Source organism: Palaemon carinicauda, chromosome 7 (genome assembly GCF_036898095.1).
Source record: "Palaemon carinicauda isolate YSFRI2023 chromosome 7, ASM3689809v2, whole genome shotgun sequence".
Lineage (NCBI taxonomy): Eukaryota > Metazoa > Arthropoda > Malacostraca > Decapoda > Palaemonidae > Palaemon > Palaemon carinicauda.
The window spans coordinates 110238174-110260524 of NC_090731.1; the positions used below are offsets into that span (position 1 = coordinate 110238174).

General features: G+C 36.4%; 1 protein-coding gene across 5 annotated transcripts in view; it reads right to left on the reverse strand.

Moving 5' to 3' along the window:
- The window catches only part of Rdl (Resistant to dieldrin), a 1076482-nt gene that overhangs the window by 61046 nt on the left and 993085 nt on the right, over positions 1-22351 (reverse strand). For 4 of the 5 annotated variants that reach the window (XM_068376335.1, XM_068376334.1, XM_068376338.1 and 1 more), the window contains 2 exons: positions 21857-22012; positions 20290-20510 (listed from right to left, as the gene is read on the reverse strand). In XM_068376335.1, coding sequence (XP_068232436.1) covers positions 20290-20510; positions 21857-22012 — 377 coding nt within the window. The remainder of the gene's footprint in view (positions 1-20289; positions 20511-21856; positions 22013-22351) is intronic. The other variant, XM_068376336.1, reaches the window with a different exon arrangement.

Sequence of the window (22351 nt, forward strand, 5' to 3'; positions counted from 1 at the left end):
AAAAACCACAAAAGAGCTGGTAGGATAGAAGGAAAGAGGTGAAGGTAAAGAGACATGAGAAAACCACAAAAGAGCTGGTTGGATAAAAGGAAAAAGGTGAAGATAAGGAGACATGAAGAACCACAAAAGTGCTGGTAGGATAAAAGGAAAGAGGTGAAGGTAAGGAGATATGAAAAACTACAAAAGTGCTGGCAGGATAGAAGGAAAGAAGTGAAGGTAAGGAGACATGATAAACCACAAAAGTGCTGATAGGATAGAAGGAAAGAGGTGATGGTAAGGAGATATGAAAAACCACAAAAGTGCTGGTAGGATAGAAGGAAAGAGGTGAAGGTAGGAAGACATGAAAAACCACAAAAGTGCAGGTAGGATAGAAGGAAAGAGGTGAAGGTAAGGAGACATAAAAAACTTCAAAAGTGCTGGTAGGATAGAAAGAAAGAGGTGAAGATAAGAAGATATGAAAAACCATAAAAGTGCTGGTATATAGAAGGAAAGAGGTGAAGGTAAGGACACATGAAAAACCACAAAAGTGCTGCTAGGATAAAAGGAAAGAGGTGAAGGTAAGGAGATATGGAAAACCACAAAAGTGCTGGTAGGATAGAGTGAAAGAGGTGAAAGTAAGGATACATGAAAAACCACAAAAGTGCTGGTAGTATAGAAGGAAAGAGGTGAAGGTAAGGAGATATGAAAACCACAAAAGTGCTGGCAGGATAGAGGGAAGGAGGTGAAGGTAAGGATACATGAAAAACCCTAAAAGAGCTGGTAGGATAGAAGGGAAGAGGTGAAGGTAAGAAGACATGAAAAACCACAAAAGTGCTGGTAGGATAGAAGGAAAGAGGTGAAGGCAAGGAGACATGAAAAACCACAAAATTGCTGGTAGGATAAAAAGGAAAGCGGTAAAGGTAAGGATACATGAAAAACCACAAGTGTTGGTAGTATAGACGGAAAGAGGTGAAGGTAAGGAGACATGAAAAACCACAAAAGTGATGGTAGGATAAGAGAAAAGAGGTGAATATAAGGATACATGAAAAACCACAAAAGTACTGGTAGGATAGAAGGAAAGAGGTGAAGGTAAGGATACATGAAACACCACAAAAGTGCTGGTAGTATAGAAGGAAAGAGGTGAAGGTAAGCAGTTATGAAAAACCTCAGAAGTGCTGGTAGGATAGAAGGAAAAAGGTGAAGATAATGAGACATGAAAAACCACAGAAGTGCTGATATGATAGAAGGTAAGAGGTGAAGGTAAAGAGATATAAAAACCATAAAAGAGCTGGTAGGATAGAGGGAAAGAGGTGAAGGTAAGGACACATGAAAAACCACAAAAGTGCTGGTATTATAAAAGGAAAGATGTGAAGGTAAAGAGACATGAGAAAACCACAAAAGAGCTGGTAGGATAGAAGGAAAAAGGTGAAGGTAAGGATACATGAAACACCACAAAAGTGCTGGTAGGATAGAAGGAAAGAGGTGAAGGTAAGGAGATATGGAAAACCACAAAAGTGCTGGCAGGATAGAGTGAAAGAAGTGAAAGTAAGGATACATGAAAAACCACTAAAGTGCTGGTAGTATAGAAGGAAAGAGGTGAAGGTAAGGAGACATGAAAACCACAAAAGTGCTGGCAGGATAGAGGAAAGGAGGTGAAGGTAAGGATACATGAAAAACCCTAAAAGAGCTGGTAGGATAGAAGGGAAGAGGTGAAGGTAAGAAGACATGAAAAACCACAAAAGTGCTGGTAGGATAGAAGGAAAGAGGTGAAGGCAAGGAGACATGAAAAACCACAAAAGCGCTGGTAGGATAGAAGGAAAGAGGTGAAGGTAAGGAGACATGAAAAACCACAAAAGTGATGGTAGGATAGAAGAAAAGAGGTGAAGATAAGGATACATGAAAAACCACAAAAGTACTGGTATGATAGAAGGAAAGAGGTGAAGGTAAGGATACATGAAACGCTACAAAAGTGCTGGTAGTATAGAAGGAAAGAGGTGAAGGTAAGGAGTTATGAAAAACTCAAAAGTGCTGGTAGGACAGAAGGAAAAAGGTGAAGATAAGGAGACATGAAAAACTAAAAAGTGCTGGTATGAAAGAAGGCAAGAGGTGAAGGTAAGGAGATATAAAAACAACAAAAGAGCTGGTAGGATAGAAGGAAAGAGGTGAAGGTAAAGAGACATGAGAAAACCACAAAAGAGCTGGTAGGATAAAAGGAAAAAGGTGAAGATAAGGAGACATGAAGAACCACAAAAGTGCTGGTAGGATAGAAGGAAAGAGGTGAAGGTAAGGAGATATGAAAAACTAAAGAAGTGCTGGCAGGATAGAAGGAAAGAAGTGAAGGTAAGGAGATATGAAAAACCACAAAAGTGCTGGTAGGATAGAAGGAAAGAGGTGAAGGTAGGAAGACATGAAAAACCATAAAAGTGCAGGTAGGATTGAAGGAAAGAGGTGGAGGTAAGGAGACATAAAAAACCTCAAAAGTGCTGGTAGGATAGAAGGAAAGAGGTGAAGGTAATGTGATATAAAAAACCATAGAATTGCTGGTAGGATAGAAGGAGAGAGGTGAAATACATGAAAAATCACAAAAGTGCTGGTAAGATAGAAGGAAAGAGGTGAAGGTAAGGAGACATGAAAAACCACAAAAGTGCTGGTAGGATAGAAAGAAAGAGGTGAAGATAAGAAGATATGAAAAACCACAGAAGAGCTGGTAGTATATAAGAAAGAGGTGAAGGTAAGGATACATGAAAAACCACAAAAGTGCTGGTAGGATAGAAGGAAAGAGGTGAAGGTAAGGAGATATAGAAAACCACAAAAGTGCTGGTAGGATAGAGTGAAAGAGGTGAAGGTAAGGATACATGAAAAACCACTAAAGTGCTGGTAGTATGAAGGAAAGAGGTGAAGGTAAGGAGACATGAAAACCACAAAAGTGCTGGCAGGATAGAAGGAAAGAAGTGAAGGTAAGGAGACATGATAAACCACAAAAGTGCTGATAGGATAGAAAGAAAGAGGTGAAGGTAAGGAGATATGAAAAACCACAAATGTGCTGGTACGATAAAAGGAAAGAGGTGAAGGCAAGGAGACATGAAAAACCACAAAAGTTCTGGTAGGATAGAAGGAAAGAGGTGAAGGTAATGGGATATGCAAACCACAAAAGTGCTGGTAGGATAGAAGGAAAGAGGTGAAGGTAAGAAGACATGAAAAACCACAAAAGAATTGGTAGTATAGAAGAAAGAGGTGAAGGTAAGGAGACATGAAAAACCACAAAAGTGTTGGTAGGATGGAAGGAAAGAGGTGGAGATAAGGAGATATGAAAAACCACAAAAGTGCTGATAGGATAAACGGAAAGAGGTGAAGATAAGGAGATATGAAAAACCACAAAAGTGCTGATAGGATAGAAGGAAAGAGGTGAAGGTAAGGAGACATGAAAAACCACAAAAGTGCTGGTAGGCTAGAAGGAAAGAGGTGAAGGTAAGGAGACATGAAAAACCACAAAAGTGGTGGTAGGATAGAAGGAAAAAGGTGAAGATACGGAGACATGGAGAACCACAAAAGTGCTGGTAGGATAGAAGGAAAGAGGTGAAGTTAAGGAGATATGAAAAACCACAAAAGTACTGGTAGGATAGAATGAAAGAGGTGAAGGTAAGGAGACATGATAAACCACAAAAGGGCTGATAGGATAGAATGGAGGGGTTTATATGAAAAACCACAAAAGTTCTGGTAGGATAGAGGGAAGGAGGTGAAGGTAAGGAGACATGAAAAACCACAAAAGTGCTGGTACGCTAGAAGGAAAGAGGTGAAGGTAAGGAGACAAGAAAAACCACAAAAGTGGTGGTAGGATAGTAGGAGAGATGTGAAGTTAAGGAGATATGAAAAACCACAAAAGTAATAGTAGGATAGAAGGAAAGAGGTGAAGGTAAAAAGACATGAAAAACCACAAAAGTGCTGGTAAGATAGAAGGAAAGAGGTGGAGGTAAGGATATATGAAAAATCACAAAAGTTCTGGTAAGATAGAGTGAAAGAGGTGAAGGCAAGGAGACATGAAAAACCACAGAAGTGCTGGTTGGATAAAATGAAAGAGGTGAAGGTAATGAGATATGAAAAACCACATAAGTGCTGGTAGGATAGAAAGAAAGCGGTGAAGGTAAGGCTACACGAAAAACCACAAGTGTTGGTAGTATAGACGGAAAGAGGTGAAGGTAAGGAGACATGAAAAACCACAAAAGTGCTGGTAGGATAGAAGAAAAGAGGTGAAGATAAGGATACATGAAAAACCACAAAAGTACTGGTAGGATAGAAGGAAAGAGGTGAAGGTAAAGATACATGAAACACCACAAAAGTGCTGGTAGTATAGAAGGAAAGAGGTGATGGTAAGGAGTTATGAAAAACTTCAAAAGTGATGGTAGGATAGAAGGAAAAAGGTGAAGATAAGGAAACATGAAAAACCACGAAAGTGCTGGTATAATAGAAGGCAAGATGTGAAGGTAAGGATATATAAAAAACCATAAAAGAGCTGGTAGAATAGAGGGAAGAGGTGAAGGTAAGGACACAGAAAAACCACAAAAGTGCTGGTATTATAGAAGGAAAGAGGTGAAGGTAAAGAGACATGAGAAAACCACAAAAGAGCTGGTAGGATAGAAGGAAAAAGGTGAAGATAAGTAGACATGAAAAACCACAAAAGTGCTGGTAGGATAGAAGGAAAGAGGTGAAGGTAAGGAGACATGAAAAACCACAAAAGTGATGGTAGGATAGAAGAAAAGAGGTGAAGGTGGAGATACATGAAAAACCACAAAAGTACTGGTAGGATAGAAGGAAAGAGGTGAAGGTAAGGATACATGAAAAACCTTAAAAGTGCTGGTAGGATAGAAGGAAAAAGGTGAAGATAAGGAGACATGAAAAACCACAAAAGTGCTGGTATGATAGAAGGCAAGAGGTGAAGGTAAGGAGATATAAAAAACCATGAAAGAGCTGGTATGATAGAGGGAAAGAGGTGAAGGTAAGGAGACATGAAAAACCACAAAAGTGCTGGTATTATAGAAGGAAAGAGGTGAAGGTAAAGAGACATGAGAAAACCACAAAAGAGCGGGTAGGATAAAAGGAAAAAGGTGAAGATAAGGAGACATGAAAAACCACAAAAGTGCTGGTAGAATAGAAGGAAAGAGGTGAAGGTAAGGAGATATGTAAAACTACAAAAGTTCTGGCAGGATAGAAGGAAAAAGTGAAGGTAAGGAGACATAATAAACCTCAAAAGTGCTGATAGGATAGAAGGAAAGAGGTGAAGGTAAGAAGATATGAAAAACCACAACAGTGCCTGTAAGATAGAAGGAATGACGTGAAGGTAAGAAGACACGAAAAACCACAAAAGTGCTGGTAGGATAGAAGGAAAGAGGTGAAGGTAAGGAGACATGAAAAACCTCAAAAGTGCTGGTAGGATAGAGGGAAAGAGGTGAAGGTAATAAGATATAAAAACCATAAAATTGCTGGTAGGATAGAAGGAAAGAGGTGATGGTAAGGATACATGAAAAACCACAAAAGTGCTGGTAGGATAGAAGGAAAGAGGTGAAGGTAAGGATACATGAAAAACCGCTAAAGTGCTTGTAGTATAGAAGGAAAGAGGTGAAGGTAAGGGTACATGAAAACCACAAAAGTGCTGGCAGGATAGAAGGAAAGAAGTGAAGGTAAGGAGACATGATAAACCACAAAAGTGCTGATAGGTTAGAAGAAAAGAGGTGAAGGTAAGGAGATATGAAAAACCACAAAAGTGCTGGTACGATATAAGGAAAGAAGTGAAGGCAAGGAGACATGAAAAACCACAAAAGTGCTGGTAGGATAGAAGGAAAGAGGTGAAGGTAAAGGAGACATGAAAACCACAAAAGTGCTGGTAGGATAGAAGGAAAGAGGTGAAGGTAATGAGATATGACAAACCACAAAAGTGCTGGTAGGATAGAAGGAAAGAGGTGAAGGTAAGAAGACATGAAAAACCACAAAAGTGCTGGTAGTATAGAAGAAAGAGGTGAAGGTAAGGAGACATGAAAAACCACAAAAGTGCTGGTAGGATAGAAGGAAAGAGGTGAAGATAAGGAGATATAAAAAACCACAAAATTGCTGATAGGATAGAAGGAAAGAGGTGAAGATAAGGAGATATGAAAAACCACAAAAGTTCTTTTAAGATAGAAGGAAAGAGGTGAATGTAAGGAGACATGAAAAACCACAAAAGTACTGGTAGGCTAGAAGGAAAGAGGTGAAGGTAAGGAGACATGAAAAACCACAAAAGTGCTGGTAGGATAGAAGGAAAGATGTGAAGTTAATGAGATATGAAAAACCACAAACGTACTGGTAGGATAGAATGGAAGAGGTAAAGGCCAGGAGACATGATAAACCACAAAAGGGCTTGTAGGATACAATGGAAGGGGTGAAGGTAAGGATATATGAAAAACCACAAAAGTTCTGGTAGGAGAAGGGAAGGATGTGAAGGTAAGGAGACATGAAAAACCACAAAAGTGCTGGTAGGCTAGAAGGAAGAGAGGTGAAGGTAAGGACACATGAAAAACCACAAAAGTGGTGGTAGGATAGAAGGAGAGATGTGAAGTTAAGGAGATATGAAAAACCAAAAAAGTACTGGTAGGATAGAATGAAAGAGGTGAAGGTAAGGAGACATGTAAAACCACAAAAGTGCTGGTAGGATAGAAGGAAAGAGGTGAAGGTAAGGATATATGAAAAACCACAAAAGTCTGGTAGGATAGAGGGAAGGAGGTGAAGTTAAGGGTACACAAAAAAACCCAAAAGAGCTGGTAGGATAGAAGGGAAGAGGTGAAGGTAAGAACACATGAAAAACCACAAAAGTGCTGGTAGGATAGAAGGAAAGAGGTGAAGGTAAGGAGACATGAAAAACCACAAAGTGCTGGATAGGATAGAATGAAAGAGGTGAAGGTAGGAAGACATGAAAAACCACAAAAGTGGTGGTAGGATAGAAGAAAGCGGTGAAGGTAAGGATACATGAAAAACCACAAGTGTTGGTAGTAGAGACGGAAAGAGGTGAAGGTAAGGAGACATGAAAAACCAAAAAAGTGATGGTAGGATAGAAGAAAAGAGGTGAAGATAAGATACATGAAAAACCACAAAAGTACTGATAGCATAGAAGGAAAGAGGTGATGGTAAGGATACATGAAACACCACAAAAGTGCTGGTGTATAGAAGGAAAGAGGTGAAGGTAAGGAGTTATGAAAAACCTCAAAAGTGCTGGTAGGATAGAAGGAAAAAGGTGAAGATAAGGAGACATGAAAAACCACGAAAGTGCTGGTATGAGAGAAGGCAAGAGGTGAAGGTAAGGAGATATAAAAAACCATAAAAGAGCTGGTAGGATAGAGGGAAAGAGGTGAAGGTAAGGACACATGAAAAACCACAAAAGTGCTGGTATTATAGAAGGAAAGAGGTGAAGGTAAAGAGACATGAGAAAACCACAAAAGAGCTTGTAGGATAGAAGGAAAAAGGTGAAGATAAGGAGACATGAAAAACCTCAAAAGTGCTGGTAAGATAGAAGGAAAAAGGTGAAGATAAGGAGGCATGAAAAATTAAAAAGTGCTGGTATGATAGAAGGCAAGAGGTGAAGGTAAGAAGATATAAAAAACCATAAAAGAGCTGGTAGGATAGAGGGAAAGAGGTGAAGGTAAGGAGATATGAAAAACCACAAAAGTGCTGGTATTATAAAAGGAAAGAGGTGAAGGTAAAGAGACATGAGAAAACCACAAAAGAGCTGGTAGGATATAAGGAAAAAGGTGAAGATAAGGAGACATGAAAAACCACAAAAGTGCTGGTAGGAGAGAAGGAAAGAGGTAAAGGTAAAGAGATATGAAAAACTACAAAAGTGCTGGCAGGATAGAAGGAAAGAAGTGAAGGTAAGGAGACATGATAAACCACAAAAGTGCTGATAGGATAGAAGGAAAGAGGTGAAGGTAAGGAGATATGAAAAACCACGAAAGTGCTGGTATGATAGAAGGCAAGAGGTGAAGGTAAGGATATATAAAAAACCATAAAAGAGCTGGTAGGATTGAGGGAAAGAGGTGAAGGTGAGGACACATGAAAAACCACAAAACTGCTGGTATTATAGAAGGAAAGAGGTGAAGGTAAAGAGACATGAGAAAACCACAAAAGAGCTGGTAGGATAGAAGGAAAAAATGTGAAGATAAGGAGACATGAAAAACCACAAAAGTGCTGGTAGGATAGAAGGAAAGGGGTGAAGGTAAGGAGACATAAAAAACAACAAAAGTGATGGTAGGATTGAAGAAAAGAGGTGAAGATAAGGACACATGAAAAACCACAAACCTACTGGTAGGAAAGAAGGAAAGAGGTGAAGGTGAGGATCCATGAAACACCACAAAAGTGCTGGTCGTATAGAAGGAAAGAGGTGAAGGTAAGGAGATATAAAAAACCATAAAAGAGCTGGTAGGATAGAGGGAAAGAGGTGAAGGTAAGGAGACATGAAAAACCACAAAAGTGCTGGTATTATAGAAGGAAAGAGGTGAAGGTAATGAGACATGAGAAAACCACAAAAGAGCTGGTAGGATAAAAGGAAAGAGGTGAAGATAAGGAGACATGAAAAACCACAAAAGTGCTGGTAGGATAGAAGGAAAAAGGTGAAGGTAAGGAGATATGAAAAACTACAAATGTGCTGGCAGGATAGAAGGAAAGAAGTGAAGGTAAGGAGACATGACAAACCACAAAAGTGCTGATAGGATAGAAGGAAAGAGGTGAAGGTAAGGAGATATGAAAAACCACAAAAGTGCTGGCAGGATAGAAGGAAAGAGATGAAGGTAAGGAGACATGATAAACCACAAAAGTGTTGATAGGATAGAAGGAAAGAGGTGAAGGTAAGGAGATATGAAAAACCACAAAAGTGCTGGTAGGATAGAAGGAAAGAGGTGAAGGTAAGAAGACATGAAAAACCACAAAAGTGCTGGTAGGATAGAAGGAAAGAGGTGAAGATAAGGAGACATAAAAAACCTCAGAAGTGCTGGTAGGATAGAAGGAAAGAGGTGAAGGTAAGGATACATGAAAAACCACAAAAGTGCTTGTAAGATAGAAGGAAAGAGGTGAAGGTAAGGAGACATGAAAAACCATAAAAGTGCTGGTAGGATAGAAGGAAAGAGGTGAAGATAAGAAAATATGAAAAACCACAAAAGTGCTGGTAGTATAGAAGGAAAGAGGTGAAGGTAAGGATACATGAAAAACCACAAAAGTGCTGGTAGGATAGAAGGAAAGAGGTGAAGGTAAGGAGATATGGAAAACCACAAAAGTGCTGGTAGGATAGAGTGAAAGAGGTGAAGGTAAGGATACATGAAAAACCACTAAAGTGCTGGTAGTATAGAAGGAAAGAGGTGAAGGTAAGGAGACATGATAAACCACAAAAGTGCTGATTGGATAGAAGGAAAGAGGTGAAGGTAAGGATACATGAAAAACCACAATAGTGCTGGTAGGATAGAAGGAAAGAGGTGAAGGCAAGGAGACATGAAAAACCACAAAAGTTCTGGTAGGATAGAAGGAAAGAGGTGAAGGTAAGGAGGCATGAAAAACCACAAAAGTGCTGGTAGGATAGAAGGAAAGAGGTGAAGGTAATGAGATATGACAAACCACAAAAGTGCTGGTAGGATAGAAGGAAAGAGGTGAAGGTAAGAAGACATGAAAAACCACAAAAGTGCTGGTAGTATAGAAGAAAGAGGTGAAGGTAAGGAGACATGAAAAACCACAAAAGTGTTTGTAAGATAGAAGGAAAGAGGTGAAGATAAGGAGATATGAAAAACAACAAAAGTGCTGATAGGATAGAAGGAAAGAGGTGAAGATAAGGAGATACAAAAAACCACAAAAGTGCTGATAGGATAGAAGGAAAGAGGTGAAGATAAGGAGACATGAAAAACCACAAAAGTGCTGGTAGGCTAGAAGGAAAGAGGTGAAGGTAAGGAGACATGAAAAACCACAAAAGTGGTGGTAGGGTAGAAGGAGAGATGTGAAGTTAAGGAGATATGAAAAACCACAAAAGTACTGGTAGGATAGAATGAAAGAGGTGAAGCTAAGGAGACATGATAAACCACAAAAGGGCTGATAGGATAGAATGGAAGGGGTGAAGGTAAGGATATATAAAAAACCACAAAAATGCTGGTACGATACAAGGAAAGAAGTATAAAAACATAGAGTTAAAGAATCAGAAAGTATTTGCAGGGTTAAATAAGAATAAAGAAAAACGTGTAAAAAAGGAGATATATAGAATTAGACCGTGCTGGGATTATAGAAATAAAGCGTAGAAAAGAAATATAAGGAATTACAAAAGTACCACGTTGAAGGAAGGAAAGAGGTGTAGAAAAGGAGAAGGAAAAAAAACCATTTGATACTGAGAGGATGGAAGTGGATAGTTTTTTTAAAAAAAAGGTATTGAACTACAAAGTACTGGGAGGACAGAAGGAAAGATTTGTAGCAAACGAAACTCAAAGCAATAAGAAGTATCAGGGAGATAAAACAAAGACCTTTTGGAACAGGAGAGGAAAAGGTCTAAAAATTATTGAGAAGATCGAAAGATAAAGACGTAGAAATATAAAAACTTTAAAATTTCTGGAAGGTTAGAAGGAAGAGGTCAAGAACTAAAATGTATGTGTAGGATAGAAGAAAATAGGTATAAAAAGGGAGAGGTAAGTACTTACGAAGTATTGGGAAAGTCAAAGAAATGAGGTGTAGATTGAGAGGTAAAGAACTACAAAGTATTGAGAGGATTGAATAGATATAGAAAAAAATAGAAAAAGTTGTTTTAGAATAGAAAGAAAGAAGTGTTGAAAAGCAGTGGAATTGTGCTACAAAAATAATGGGATGTTAGAAGTAATAGGAGAGGTAAAAAGCTGCAAAGTATTAGGCGGATCGAAAAAAGACTTGTAGAAAAGGAGAGATACAGAAGTGTAAACTACTTGGGGATTAGAAGGAAACTATTGTACAAAACAAAAGGTAAGGAGCTACAAAAGTTCTGGGAGGATAAAAGGAAAAAAGTGTTAAATAGAAGTGGGTAATACTTAGGAACCATTTGGAGGATAAGATGAGAGAGGTTTAGAAAAAAAAAAGATAAAGAACTACAAAATATTAGAGGATATATAAAAAAAGGTGTAGAAAAAGAGAAACAAAGAACTAAAAATTAATGGGAGGATCGAAAGACAAGTGTGTGAAAAATATAGATAAAAAATACAAAGTGCTGGGAGGATCAAAGAAAATAGGTGTAGAAAAGGAGAGACATGGAACTACTAAAGTACTGGGAGATACAAGGAAAGAAGTATAAAAACGGAAGGCAAAGAACTACAAAGTATTGCGAGGTTAAAAAAGAAATATGTGTAAAAAAGGAGTGATAAAGAATTATGAAATAAATAAAAAGTATTAGGAAGACTGGAGAATACAGGTTTAGAAGAAAGAAGTGAAAACAACAAAGTATCAGGAGGATCAAAGGAGAGTGGGGTTGAAATGGATAGAAAAAGAACTACAAATGACTTTGAGGATTTTAGGAAAGATGCTTAGAAAAGGAGAAGTAAAGGATTGAAAAGTATAGAGGAGATCGAAGGACAGAGGTGTGGGAAAAGAGAAGTGAAGAACTACAAAGTATTGAGGTTAAAAAGAAACTGTAGAAAATGAGATATAAAAAGCTACAAAAGCACTGAGCGGATAGAAGAAAAGATGTACAAAAAAGGTTAGATAAGGAAATACAAAGTAATGTGCAGGAAAGGAAACGCGAAGCATTGAGAAAACTACAGGGAGGATAGATGTTAGAGGGGCGTAGAAAAGGAATGATAAAGTACTACAAAGTAATGGGAGAATAGCAGGAATGGAACTTAGAAAAGGAGAGGTAGAGAATTATAAATTACTGGAAGTATCGAAGAAAAGAGGTGGGAAATCTAGAAAAGAAGAGATCAAATAAAATGTTGTGAAAAACGGGTTAGAAAGAAAGGTGAAAAATAAAAATTATGGAAAGATAGAAGGAAAGTGGTGCATGAAAACAAAGGAAACGAACTGTCACGATGGAAGAGAAAAATCTACATGGAATCCAGAAAGATTGAAGGAAAGTTTTATAATAAAGGATAAATAGAGAACTACAAAAGTACTGAGGGAAAAAAAAAGAAATCAGCGTAGAAAAAAGGAGAAATTAAGAACTACAAAATTAATGGGAGGTAGGATGAAACACATGAATAAAACCAATGGTAAAGAACTACAAATAATCTAAAGAATTGTAGAAAATGAGGAGTAGAAAAGTAGTGATAAAGAACTACAAAGTATTAAGAGCATCCGAAGAATGATACTCTCATATGTAGGTATAGAGCATTCTTGCAGATATTTTATATATAGTTCAGCACGCTTTACCATTATGAAACCTCCTCCAGCCATTATCAAATCATTTTTTAGGCCATCTTCTCCTGCTGCTTTGCCTCTTTCATACCTTTTAATGTTTTCTTTACTTCTCTCACTCTTATGTTGGTTACCGGCTCAGGTGTTTCATCATTATTCCATAGCATTGTATATAAATCCTTTGCAATTTTTATCACTTCATGTCTATTGTTGATAATATTTCCATTTTCATCCTTTAAAGCAAACATCTGCTGGCATCTTGTTCCAAGACTTCTTTTTATCAATTTAATGCTTATTCCTTTCTTTAGTGTTTCCTTAATTTTGGTCTGATTGTGTTTAAGAATATCTTGGCTTTTTAGTTTGTTGTCATTCCATGAAGGGTTGCATAGCCATTACATTGTTTTTTTTTTTTTTCTTTGCAACTGAAATAATGATTATTGCCTCAATCGTTAGTGTTGGTAAACGTGTTCAGGATGCAGTTTGTTGTTACCATTTTAGATTTTACTAATACATATACATCTATTATGGACATCACTAGCAACTTGACTAGTTTTATAAGAATCTGGAATCATAAACTTGTGACTGTTTTTTCCTGAACACTATATCTAGACAGTTGTAACAGTTGTAAAGACAGTTCAAGCATCCTTTACAATCAGAAACCCTTTAAATAAACTAAATTTATGCTTGAGTGATAATTTATAACTTGAAAATAGTTTTATGATTAAGATACTTCTAAAACAGCAAAACTGCTTTGTGAACAATTGTACAGCTATAAATGGAAATATGAAATGTTTCTCGTTTGCCTTTTTTCTAACCGTCACTCTTTTGTTTTCAAATGTGAGTTTTTGTTTTGTCAGACATTATGTTAAATGAAGCTGTATATTTTACTTCTCTATATTTTTTCCTTACTTATCAAGAAAACGGAGGGAAATTGTTGGCAACTGTTTATTTACTGATTTGCTGTTTATTAGTAATATACTGATTACTCACTGTAGTTAAGAGACAAAAGGTTTTAAAAGAAACCTCACCAATGATAAACATATAGTTTAAAAATAAAATGAGAGACACTAGGTGATACGAACGGAAGGGTGACTGCAGTAAAGACATAAAAATGAAAGATACTCAAGTAAACTGCCATGGATAGAAGTTTTCAGTTATTTTGCATAATGATAACATTTATAACAGTTATTTTGCAAAATTACTAAAAAATAGAAAATATACATATTTACTGGACTTTTTTTTAGTGATTATGTATATTAACTAAAGTATCCGTTGATATGCAAATTTATTAAAAATTATACATAATAATGGACTTCGAATATTTAAGGTAACACACACATATGTATATACACACATACATACACACACATATATATGTATATATATATATATACATACATACATATATATATATATATATATATATATATATAAATATATATATATATATATATATATATATATATATATATATATATATATATATATATATATATATATATATATATATATATATATATATACATATATATATATATATATATATATATATATATATATACATATATATATATATATATATATATATATATATATATATATATATATATATATATATATATATATATGTGTATATATATATACCAGCATAATTCCAGATACGAAATTAGTTGGTTCCGGAGTGGTTTTTTCGTATGAAGAGAACAGTTTTAAATGTAAATCGCTTAATTGGTTCCAAGCCTTACAAAAACACCACATTAAATTTTATAATAAAGCTAAACTATACTAAACACAATGAAATACAGTTTACATTTGAATCATTCAATACCTAACATAACTGTTCATACCTTTAAATGAAGTATTTAATAGAACATAATGCAATAATAAATGAAAAATATCGTAAATGTGGAACCTTACTTTTGCGTGATGCCATGTCCAAAAGTGAAAGTGGCGGAAGAGGAGGAGGACAAACGCAGAAAACTTCAATACTTAACTTTATGAAAATCAAAAAATGAGAAAAAACCTAAGTACTTTACGTAAAACTTAAAATTAAATTTCTTTTTTTTTTTGTCTTTTTCAATTTTTTTTTTTTCATTTTGCGTTTTGTACTTTCTACATTTCTACTTTTCTGTTTTTTGGATCACTTTGAGCTTCCTCTTGGCCTACAAATGGCCTCTTTCAAAAATAAGGATCCAAGGAAACTTGTTTCTGCCTGCTTTTTATAAAGTTCCTGAAATAACTCAGCCAAATGTCCTTACATCGGGCAAGAACACGACCTGTGTAAACCTTTTCGGGGTGCTGTTTTCCTACGAAATCTGCCATTTTATGATAACAAGCTAGAACCTCCTAGATTTCTACCGTTGTCGCAGTCATAACTGTGCCCTCCCCCTCCTTGCTGCTAGAGAACTGTTCCTGAATGACGTTCATTTGCATTGCCCCCAACTCCTTCAGGTCGTCCGTCGTAAGCTCCTCTTGGTGCTTCTTGAGAAGCTCATTAATGTCATCCTCATAGACAACCAGCCCTATGGACCTCCCTAGTGTAATGATTTCCTCAATGTCAGGTTGCAGAACAGGTTCGGGATCGTCAATGCTTTCGCCTTAAGCTAGGCCTACGTCTATTCCCTCGAACTCTTTTGCGGTGATGGGATCAGGCCACAGCTTCTTCCACGAAGAGTTCGAGGTTCCCCTCGAAACCTCCTACCAAGCTTGATCAATGAGTCTGAGGCATTGCTTAGAGGTTCTTGAAGATCAAAATCACTTGCTGGCCCCTGGGCTGGAGGAGAGCGGTTGTGTTAGGTGGAAGGTAGAGAACCTTGATAAAGGAATACTTCACAATGATATCTTTCTCGGGGCCAGGAGGGTGAGCAGGAGCATTGTTCAACACCAGCAGACATGTCAAAGGGAGATGCTTCTCTTCCAAATATTTTCTTACAGTCAGACCAAAACAAGGGTTTACATACTCAACAAACAACAGTCTCGTTACCCAAGTTTTTGTATTAGCTCTCCACATCACCAGAAGGTTCTCCTTCAGCACTTTCTGGGACTTGAAGACTCAAGGCTTGACCTTACCATCCCCACTGGCATTTGAAAAGAGTACAAGGGTAAGCCTGTCCTTCATAGTCTTATGCCCAGGCAGCTTTTACTCTTCCACCGTGATGTACATTCGAGGAGGCATTTTCTTCCAAATATAGTTTTTGCTCTGTAACATAAGAGCTGTGCACTTGAAAATCGATACCATACTTCTCATAAGACCTATTGTGAGTCTAGGTGTATTGTATTGTTTGTATTTTATCTATTACAATCCAACTTGGATTATACAATTTCTTCACTGCTATCCCACCATCATTACTAAGACACAGAAAAAAATTGAAACCCCTTATATTGTCTTTGTTAGTAAGATCAATACTATCCATAGAATGAATGAAATATGTTTCTTCTACCGAATGCCATGGCCTTAGATCTTGACTTTACTTCTTAACCTATCTGTGAGTAAATTATGAATAAGGCCTGTCATAGGTCTGGTAATTGCTGGAGATGGTGCTCACTGATTCCCCCAGGGGCGAGACCTACTTGTTTAGTTCTCTAAATTGGACTTAAGATCATATATTTTTTCCTTATTAATCAAAACTGAGCAAGCTGTTCATGATTTGCCATACTCTTGAAATCTCCAGTTGACCAAATGAAAGATTTGAGCAATTTCTTCTGCATCAAAGCAATTGATAAGGGAATTCCTTCTTTGGGGTTGAATTATCTTATTGAAAACAAGGCCTCGTTCAGTAATGATTGTAAGTATATCTTTGCAGAAAAGAAAATTTATTAGAATAAAATAAAATTGATCTGTCTAGATATGAAATAATTATATCAAAGACATGTGACTTCAGAGGAGAAAGAATAGAAATAGAACTATTAGAGAAACCATTTATGGTGCAACTTGAGAATATATATAGTGGGCTACTTTCCAAACTACCTCTTTTGCTTAAACTAGAAAGTTGTACCACTCACAGCACTAAGGAAAATGCGTCCATTGTGGCTGATGAATTTGGTAGTCAGCAGAATTATGTGACACTAAATATTCTTCAATCCTGTTTTTCTTACACTATACTACTTACTTCAGCTTTTCTGTTACGTGAAAAAAGCAATCTTTTATTTGACATTAATACTTAAGGAAGTTGAGACATAAATGGTGTTTTTAATTTTATTTTATATTTTTTTATTTTTGTTCGTTTATTTAGTTGATAAGCCTCTAAAATATTTCTTCCTTTTATAAGGTAAAAGATCGAGAAGGCTATGTTTTCCAAAGTAACTCTATCAAGTAAGTGTTGGATTGATAACTTTTGCTCTGTCGATTTTAGCTGCATTTCAGTAGGTCCTGTACTACCTTAGGTGTTTATACATATGCTGGCAAACGTTCTGAAGGTCTTTACAGGGAGTAAACGCCTGATTCTTAGTTTGAAAATTGTCTTTCACTAGGGTCTTGAGTCTTACAATCCACTTTTTGCAATGATCTGCATTGGATTGTGTTACCTAAGAAAGCATTATTTTTGTATTATACAGATGGTAGTTGGAGAGGTGTTCCTATTCAACATCAATTATGAGACTGCAAAGAGTATTTGTTGGAGTGCACTAAAGTGCTGCAGGAGTGTAATTTATGGTGTTTCTGAAGCTGACGTGTTGGGAACGCTACTATTTATATCATATTCACATGGCATGCGGTTTAGTCATGAATAAAAGATTGAAACCTATGCCGAAGGTATTATTGTATTTGCAACAATCCAGCCTCCAGATCGTAGACCTGTGGTCACTGGTTAATACTTAATACAAAAAAAAAAAAAAAAAAAAGGAAAAAAAAAAAAAAAATAAAAAAAGTTAATTCCCGAGAAAACTTGAAACAGAATTGTTTTCAATTCTAGGCCCAGATCTTTTACTGATATTGTATTTCCAAACTAGTAATAACACAAAATACTTTATAAGAAAACTATCAGCCTCATTTCGAGAAAGTTTTTTAAGACTTTTTAACAATTCCACTTTCGTTAGAAAATGTTTAAATGTTTTTTTTTTTTTTGGGGGGGGGGGGGGGGCATGTTTAGAATATTTTCTGCAGTCTGGTCTTAGGCAACTAAATTACATATTAGATTGTTGAATAAGAGCTCAAGTTCTATTATATTTTTTCTTCCAGTTCTTTGGCCAGGCTTGATTGAAATGTTCTATAATTTATCCATTCTTTGTAGTCAGATCTTCACAAACTCTACCATCTTAATTTTTCATTAGTAAGGTTCAATACCACTGTATTCTAAAAGCTTTATTCTGGCTGTCGGTAAATTATGGAATGATCTCGAGAATTAGATAATTGGAATTTTCAACGTTTAAACTTTGAGAGAATGTTCGCTTGCTGAACAGTTTCACAAGTCTCAAATGGATTGTTTTTATATTTAGTTTGTTGTTTTTTATCATTCTTATCAAGTAGATGTCTCCCTTTTTTATCTCCCCTTTTCCTTGTGGTGGGTTCTGCTTCCTATTGTAGCAAACTATGTCTAATTATCTATGTCGCCTTATAAACTAAATTTATTATCCTCCTCATCATCATCATTACTATCATCATCTCCTCCTATACCTATAGACGCAAAGGGCCTAGGTGAGATTTCACCAGTCATCTCTATCTTGAGCTTTTATATCAATACTTCTCCATTCATCATCTACTTCACGTTTCATAGTCCTCACCCATGAAGGTCTATATCTTTCAATTCTTCGAGTGCCTTGGGGAGCCCAGTTGAAAGTTGGGTGAACTAATCTTCCTTGGGGAGTGCGAAGAGCAGGCCTAAACTATCTTCATCTACCCTCTCACCATGATCTCATCCACATAAGGCACTTGAGTAATCTCTCTTATAGTTTCACTTCTAATCTTGTCCTGCCATTTAACTCCCAATATCCTTCTGAGGGCTTTGTTGACAAATCCACAAAATCTGTTGTATATTGTTTCACTGTCATACCCATACTCGTGTGTATACAGTAACACCGATCTCACTAAACTGATATATAGCCTGATTTTATATATAATTTCAGGCGATTTGCTTTCCAAATTTTACTTAACTTAGCCATTGTCTGACTTCCTTTTTTCAATCTTTCATCAAACAAAATTTCTAAAGATCCTGTTTTGGAGATCATAGTTCCTAAGTACTTAAATAATTCCACCTCATTAATCTTTTCTCCTTCCAATTATATTTCATCTTCCAGAAATGAAATAGTTTGGTGTATTGTGAAAACTATCCTACAGTGCAAAGGAGAGTTTATTGATTTTTTATGATTGCAGATTAATGTTGCATTATGTTGCTGTTTAGGATACTTAAGTTAGGGATTTACATCCATTTGCTTTGCAAAATCAGTCTTTAAGTATCTGACATACTACGGTAGATACCCAATCACCACCGAGGTGGGCAAGGGGGTATTGTTTTTTGGTATATTTCTTTGTTAGCAATTTTACGGAAAAACTACATTTTCAATAGGGATAAACTATGACACGCAATAGACCCAATTAACATTTGGACCTCATAGGGTCAAGGCCAAGGTCACTGTGACCCGAAAGGTCTAAATCGATTTTTGACTATAACTCATATATTATGCAATATACTTGAAATCAAGACCAAAGTCTTACTTTTCTGGTGTAGAAAGAAAATATAATTTTGCATATTAAAATAGTAAAAAAGGCTTAGTTTTGACGAGATTGGTAGGTTAAAAGATCAAGCGGATCGAATTTTCAATGTCACCGAATTTCAGAGGGCCACAAACTTCAAACGACTACAGATACACACTCGATTAATATTATTGGCAGATTGAAAACGACATATGAGCTTTAAAATGAAACCATGATCTTTGCTATCCTGCCACCTTGAAGGGTTAAATTTAACATCACCTGATTTCAGCAAGTAATGATCTTTCCTCGTTTACTATTATTGACGGATAGTCAATGGTAGTGCTTTGTGAAGTTTCATGTGAGAGGGGCCGGGTTTGCTGTGTCTGACACCGATTGTTTTTCTCTTCTTTAGAACCCTAACTCTAGGAATCAATAATTGCTTAAATTACAATTATTCTTTGGTAGAATCTGCAAGTTCCGACTATTTCTGTGCACGCGCGCGCACACACACACAAACACACACATACACACACACTCGCACAGGCATACTTATATTGTACATAACTTGTGACTGTACTCCATTTTCGGTGTTTGAACTTATATATTGAATCAAAATCGTAACTCATGTTCCACCCCCCTTTACAATATTGGAAATACTATGCTCTTGTTTACCCGAAGAATTTGTTAGTAAGAAGATACTTGAAGCAAAATACAAGAAAAGTAATATTTTCTTCTTATCGTGCAATGTACAGAATATAGTTTGCAGTATTAGATATTCTACTGAAATATAGGCAGCACATGAAATAACCTAGATTATAATTTCAGGTTAAGCGATGTAGTGCAACATATTTAGGAAAGGATTTTCAATGCAGCTTTTAGTCATGTGATCAGCCTTTGCAGCATTTTATCAAATGATCTGGATTGTAATGTCGAGTCAGATGACATGCATTGCAATATCTTCCAAAACAATTAATTTGGAGTTCTAAATATAAAGACAACGACTTCATGACGATCCTGTACAGATTCCTATCTGCAATGCCAAGCCAACTGATCCGGTTAATAATATGTTATATAATGATATGTATCCTTGAAATATGTCAAATGACCTACATTACAATAGCTTATCAAATGATGTGGGAGGCAATATTAAATCAAATGACCTAGAGCGTGCACAGTTAATGTCGTGCTAGTAATTTGAATGTCTAGTCAGGTAATTTTTTATATAAATTTAAATTCTTATTACGGATTTGTGGATTGAAATATCTTATCAAATGATTTACATTGCATTCCCAGTACAGGAAAAAAAGCGTGAGATACAATACCTGGTGAGTGGATTTGCAATGCCGTGTCATATGGTCAATATTCATTCTTTCTTGCGTGGTACTCACTGTTGTCTTTGGGGTGTGGTCTGGGTGATCTTGAGAGGTGTGCGAGTGGTCCAAGGTGGCCGCCTTTAATTTAGACTCGGCTAACTTCTGGAGAGCCATAATGCGGTTCTTTCTCATCTGGATTCTCTTGCCCATGTATCCCACGGCCGCGTACTCTATCGAGGGAGATCATATAATTAGGAGCAAGCATTAACATTTTCTCTGTGGAAAGAGGCCATAAATCACACACGCTTAGATACGATGAAGGAAAATCCCTTCATTATTTTCCTGTGATCATTGCATGAGCAACAGCAGCAATGCAAATCGCTTTCGAAAGACAGAATACAAATCAAAGTTGGTTACTTAGTAGACCACTGAGGCGACCCGTTGTCAAGTTGAAAAAACATTGCACTAAATGGTCAATTACGGAGGGGTACAGGAAGTTTCCTTATTGAGGCTGATATGCAAATCCATAAGCAAAGCGATTAAAGTTAGATTCAGGAAAGCTTTAAAATTTTATCAGATGAAAGTTCCACTAGTCAAGGGCAAACGATGTCCTATTATCGTTCATATAAAAACAAAACACAAATGTGAGATGATGTAGTTTTCAAACATACTTCTCCGTAGAAAGATTTCAAGAAGCTAAATGATATTTCATTTCTTTTAGATAGTAAAGAAATACCACAACTTTTACTATTCAGTAAGCAAAAATTATATCCCAAAGTAGTCTACTGGGACTGTCTAAATGTAGATATTAAATTACTCATTAGATTTTAAAGGTACAGTGTTTCAGAATCCTGTTGGTTCAATTCTTAAATACTGCCCTAAAATAATTCATTAGAGATGTTTGTTTCTGTACATTACACTGCTGAACAATTTTATAAATTCTAATATTATTTTTTATCGAGATTCTGAATCTACGGAATTTTGAATTTTGGAAAAAATTCTCGAACATTTTATCATCTTTGGAAATCAGGTGTCGGATGACGAGATGTCGAGGAAGTTCAGCGATTTGCTGTTGGTCTAGAGGCTCCTACTTAGCACTATGGAAGCAGCATTGCCATCGGTAGGTAGGTGAGGAATTCTTGGAAAAAGGAACTCAAACTTTCATAATGTCCATTTGTTCTTTTTCTTAAGTATACTAAATATAATGCATTATTTTTTTCATCTATTTTTCTACAATTCTCTTTGGTTGTCAATATGAAATCAGAAACTACAAATCAGCAGAAGGAAAATTAGGGGAGAGTAAGTTTATAACATCACTTATCTATTATGAAATCGATAGTTTTCTTTTAGATTCAAGAGGGAATATTCTATTATAATTACAACAATTAGAATAGACAAAACATCAAAAATAGCAAACAAATTAAGTATGAATTTCAACTGAAGATCAATATAATGGTGGAAATGAAGGGTAGCCTACATGCCTAGCAGTGACGATGAAAGAAAAACTAAGAAATACCTACCAGGAGGTGAAGATTTCAAAACACTCTCTTTAGTAGTGACGACGGAAAATACCTACCCAGAAGTGAAGCGAACACCATAACGAAACAGGTGCCGAGGTAGACATCAATGGATTTGACGTAGGAAATCTTTGGCAGCGCAGCGTTAGTGGATGACATGAGGGTCGTCATGGTGAGCACAGTTGTCACACCCAAGGACACTCGAGCAGGTGTAGCTGAAGGCGGGTGGTACGAAAAAGGAAGATTATTAGAACAATTCTGGGGAATTAAAGATCCATTTCTAAGTTGTGTCACACGAATAGATCATAAAGGAAGTTGGTTAAAAAATAGAAATGGAGACAAGAAATATTTTATCTGGAGAGAGAGAGAGAGAGAGAGAGAGAGAGAGAGAGAGAGAGAGAGAGAGAGAGAGAGAGAGAGAGAGAGAGAGAGATCGTTTTGTGAGTCTACGATTTATTCTAACAACGAGTTAAGGCTTCTATTCTGTTAATACCATAATATGTCATGATGATCAAGTTGTATAAGTTGACTAATGGAGCCACGGCGTTAGATGG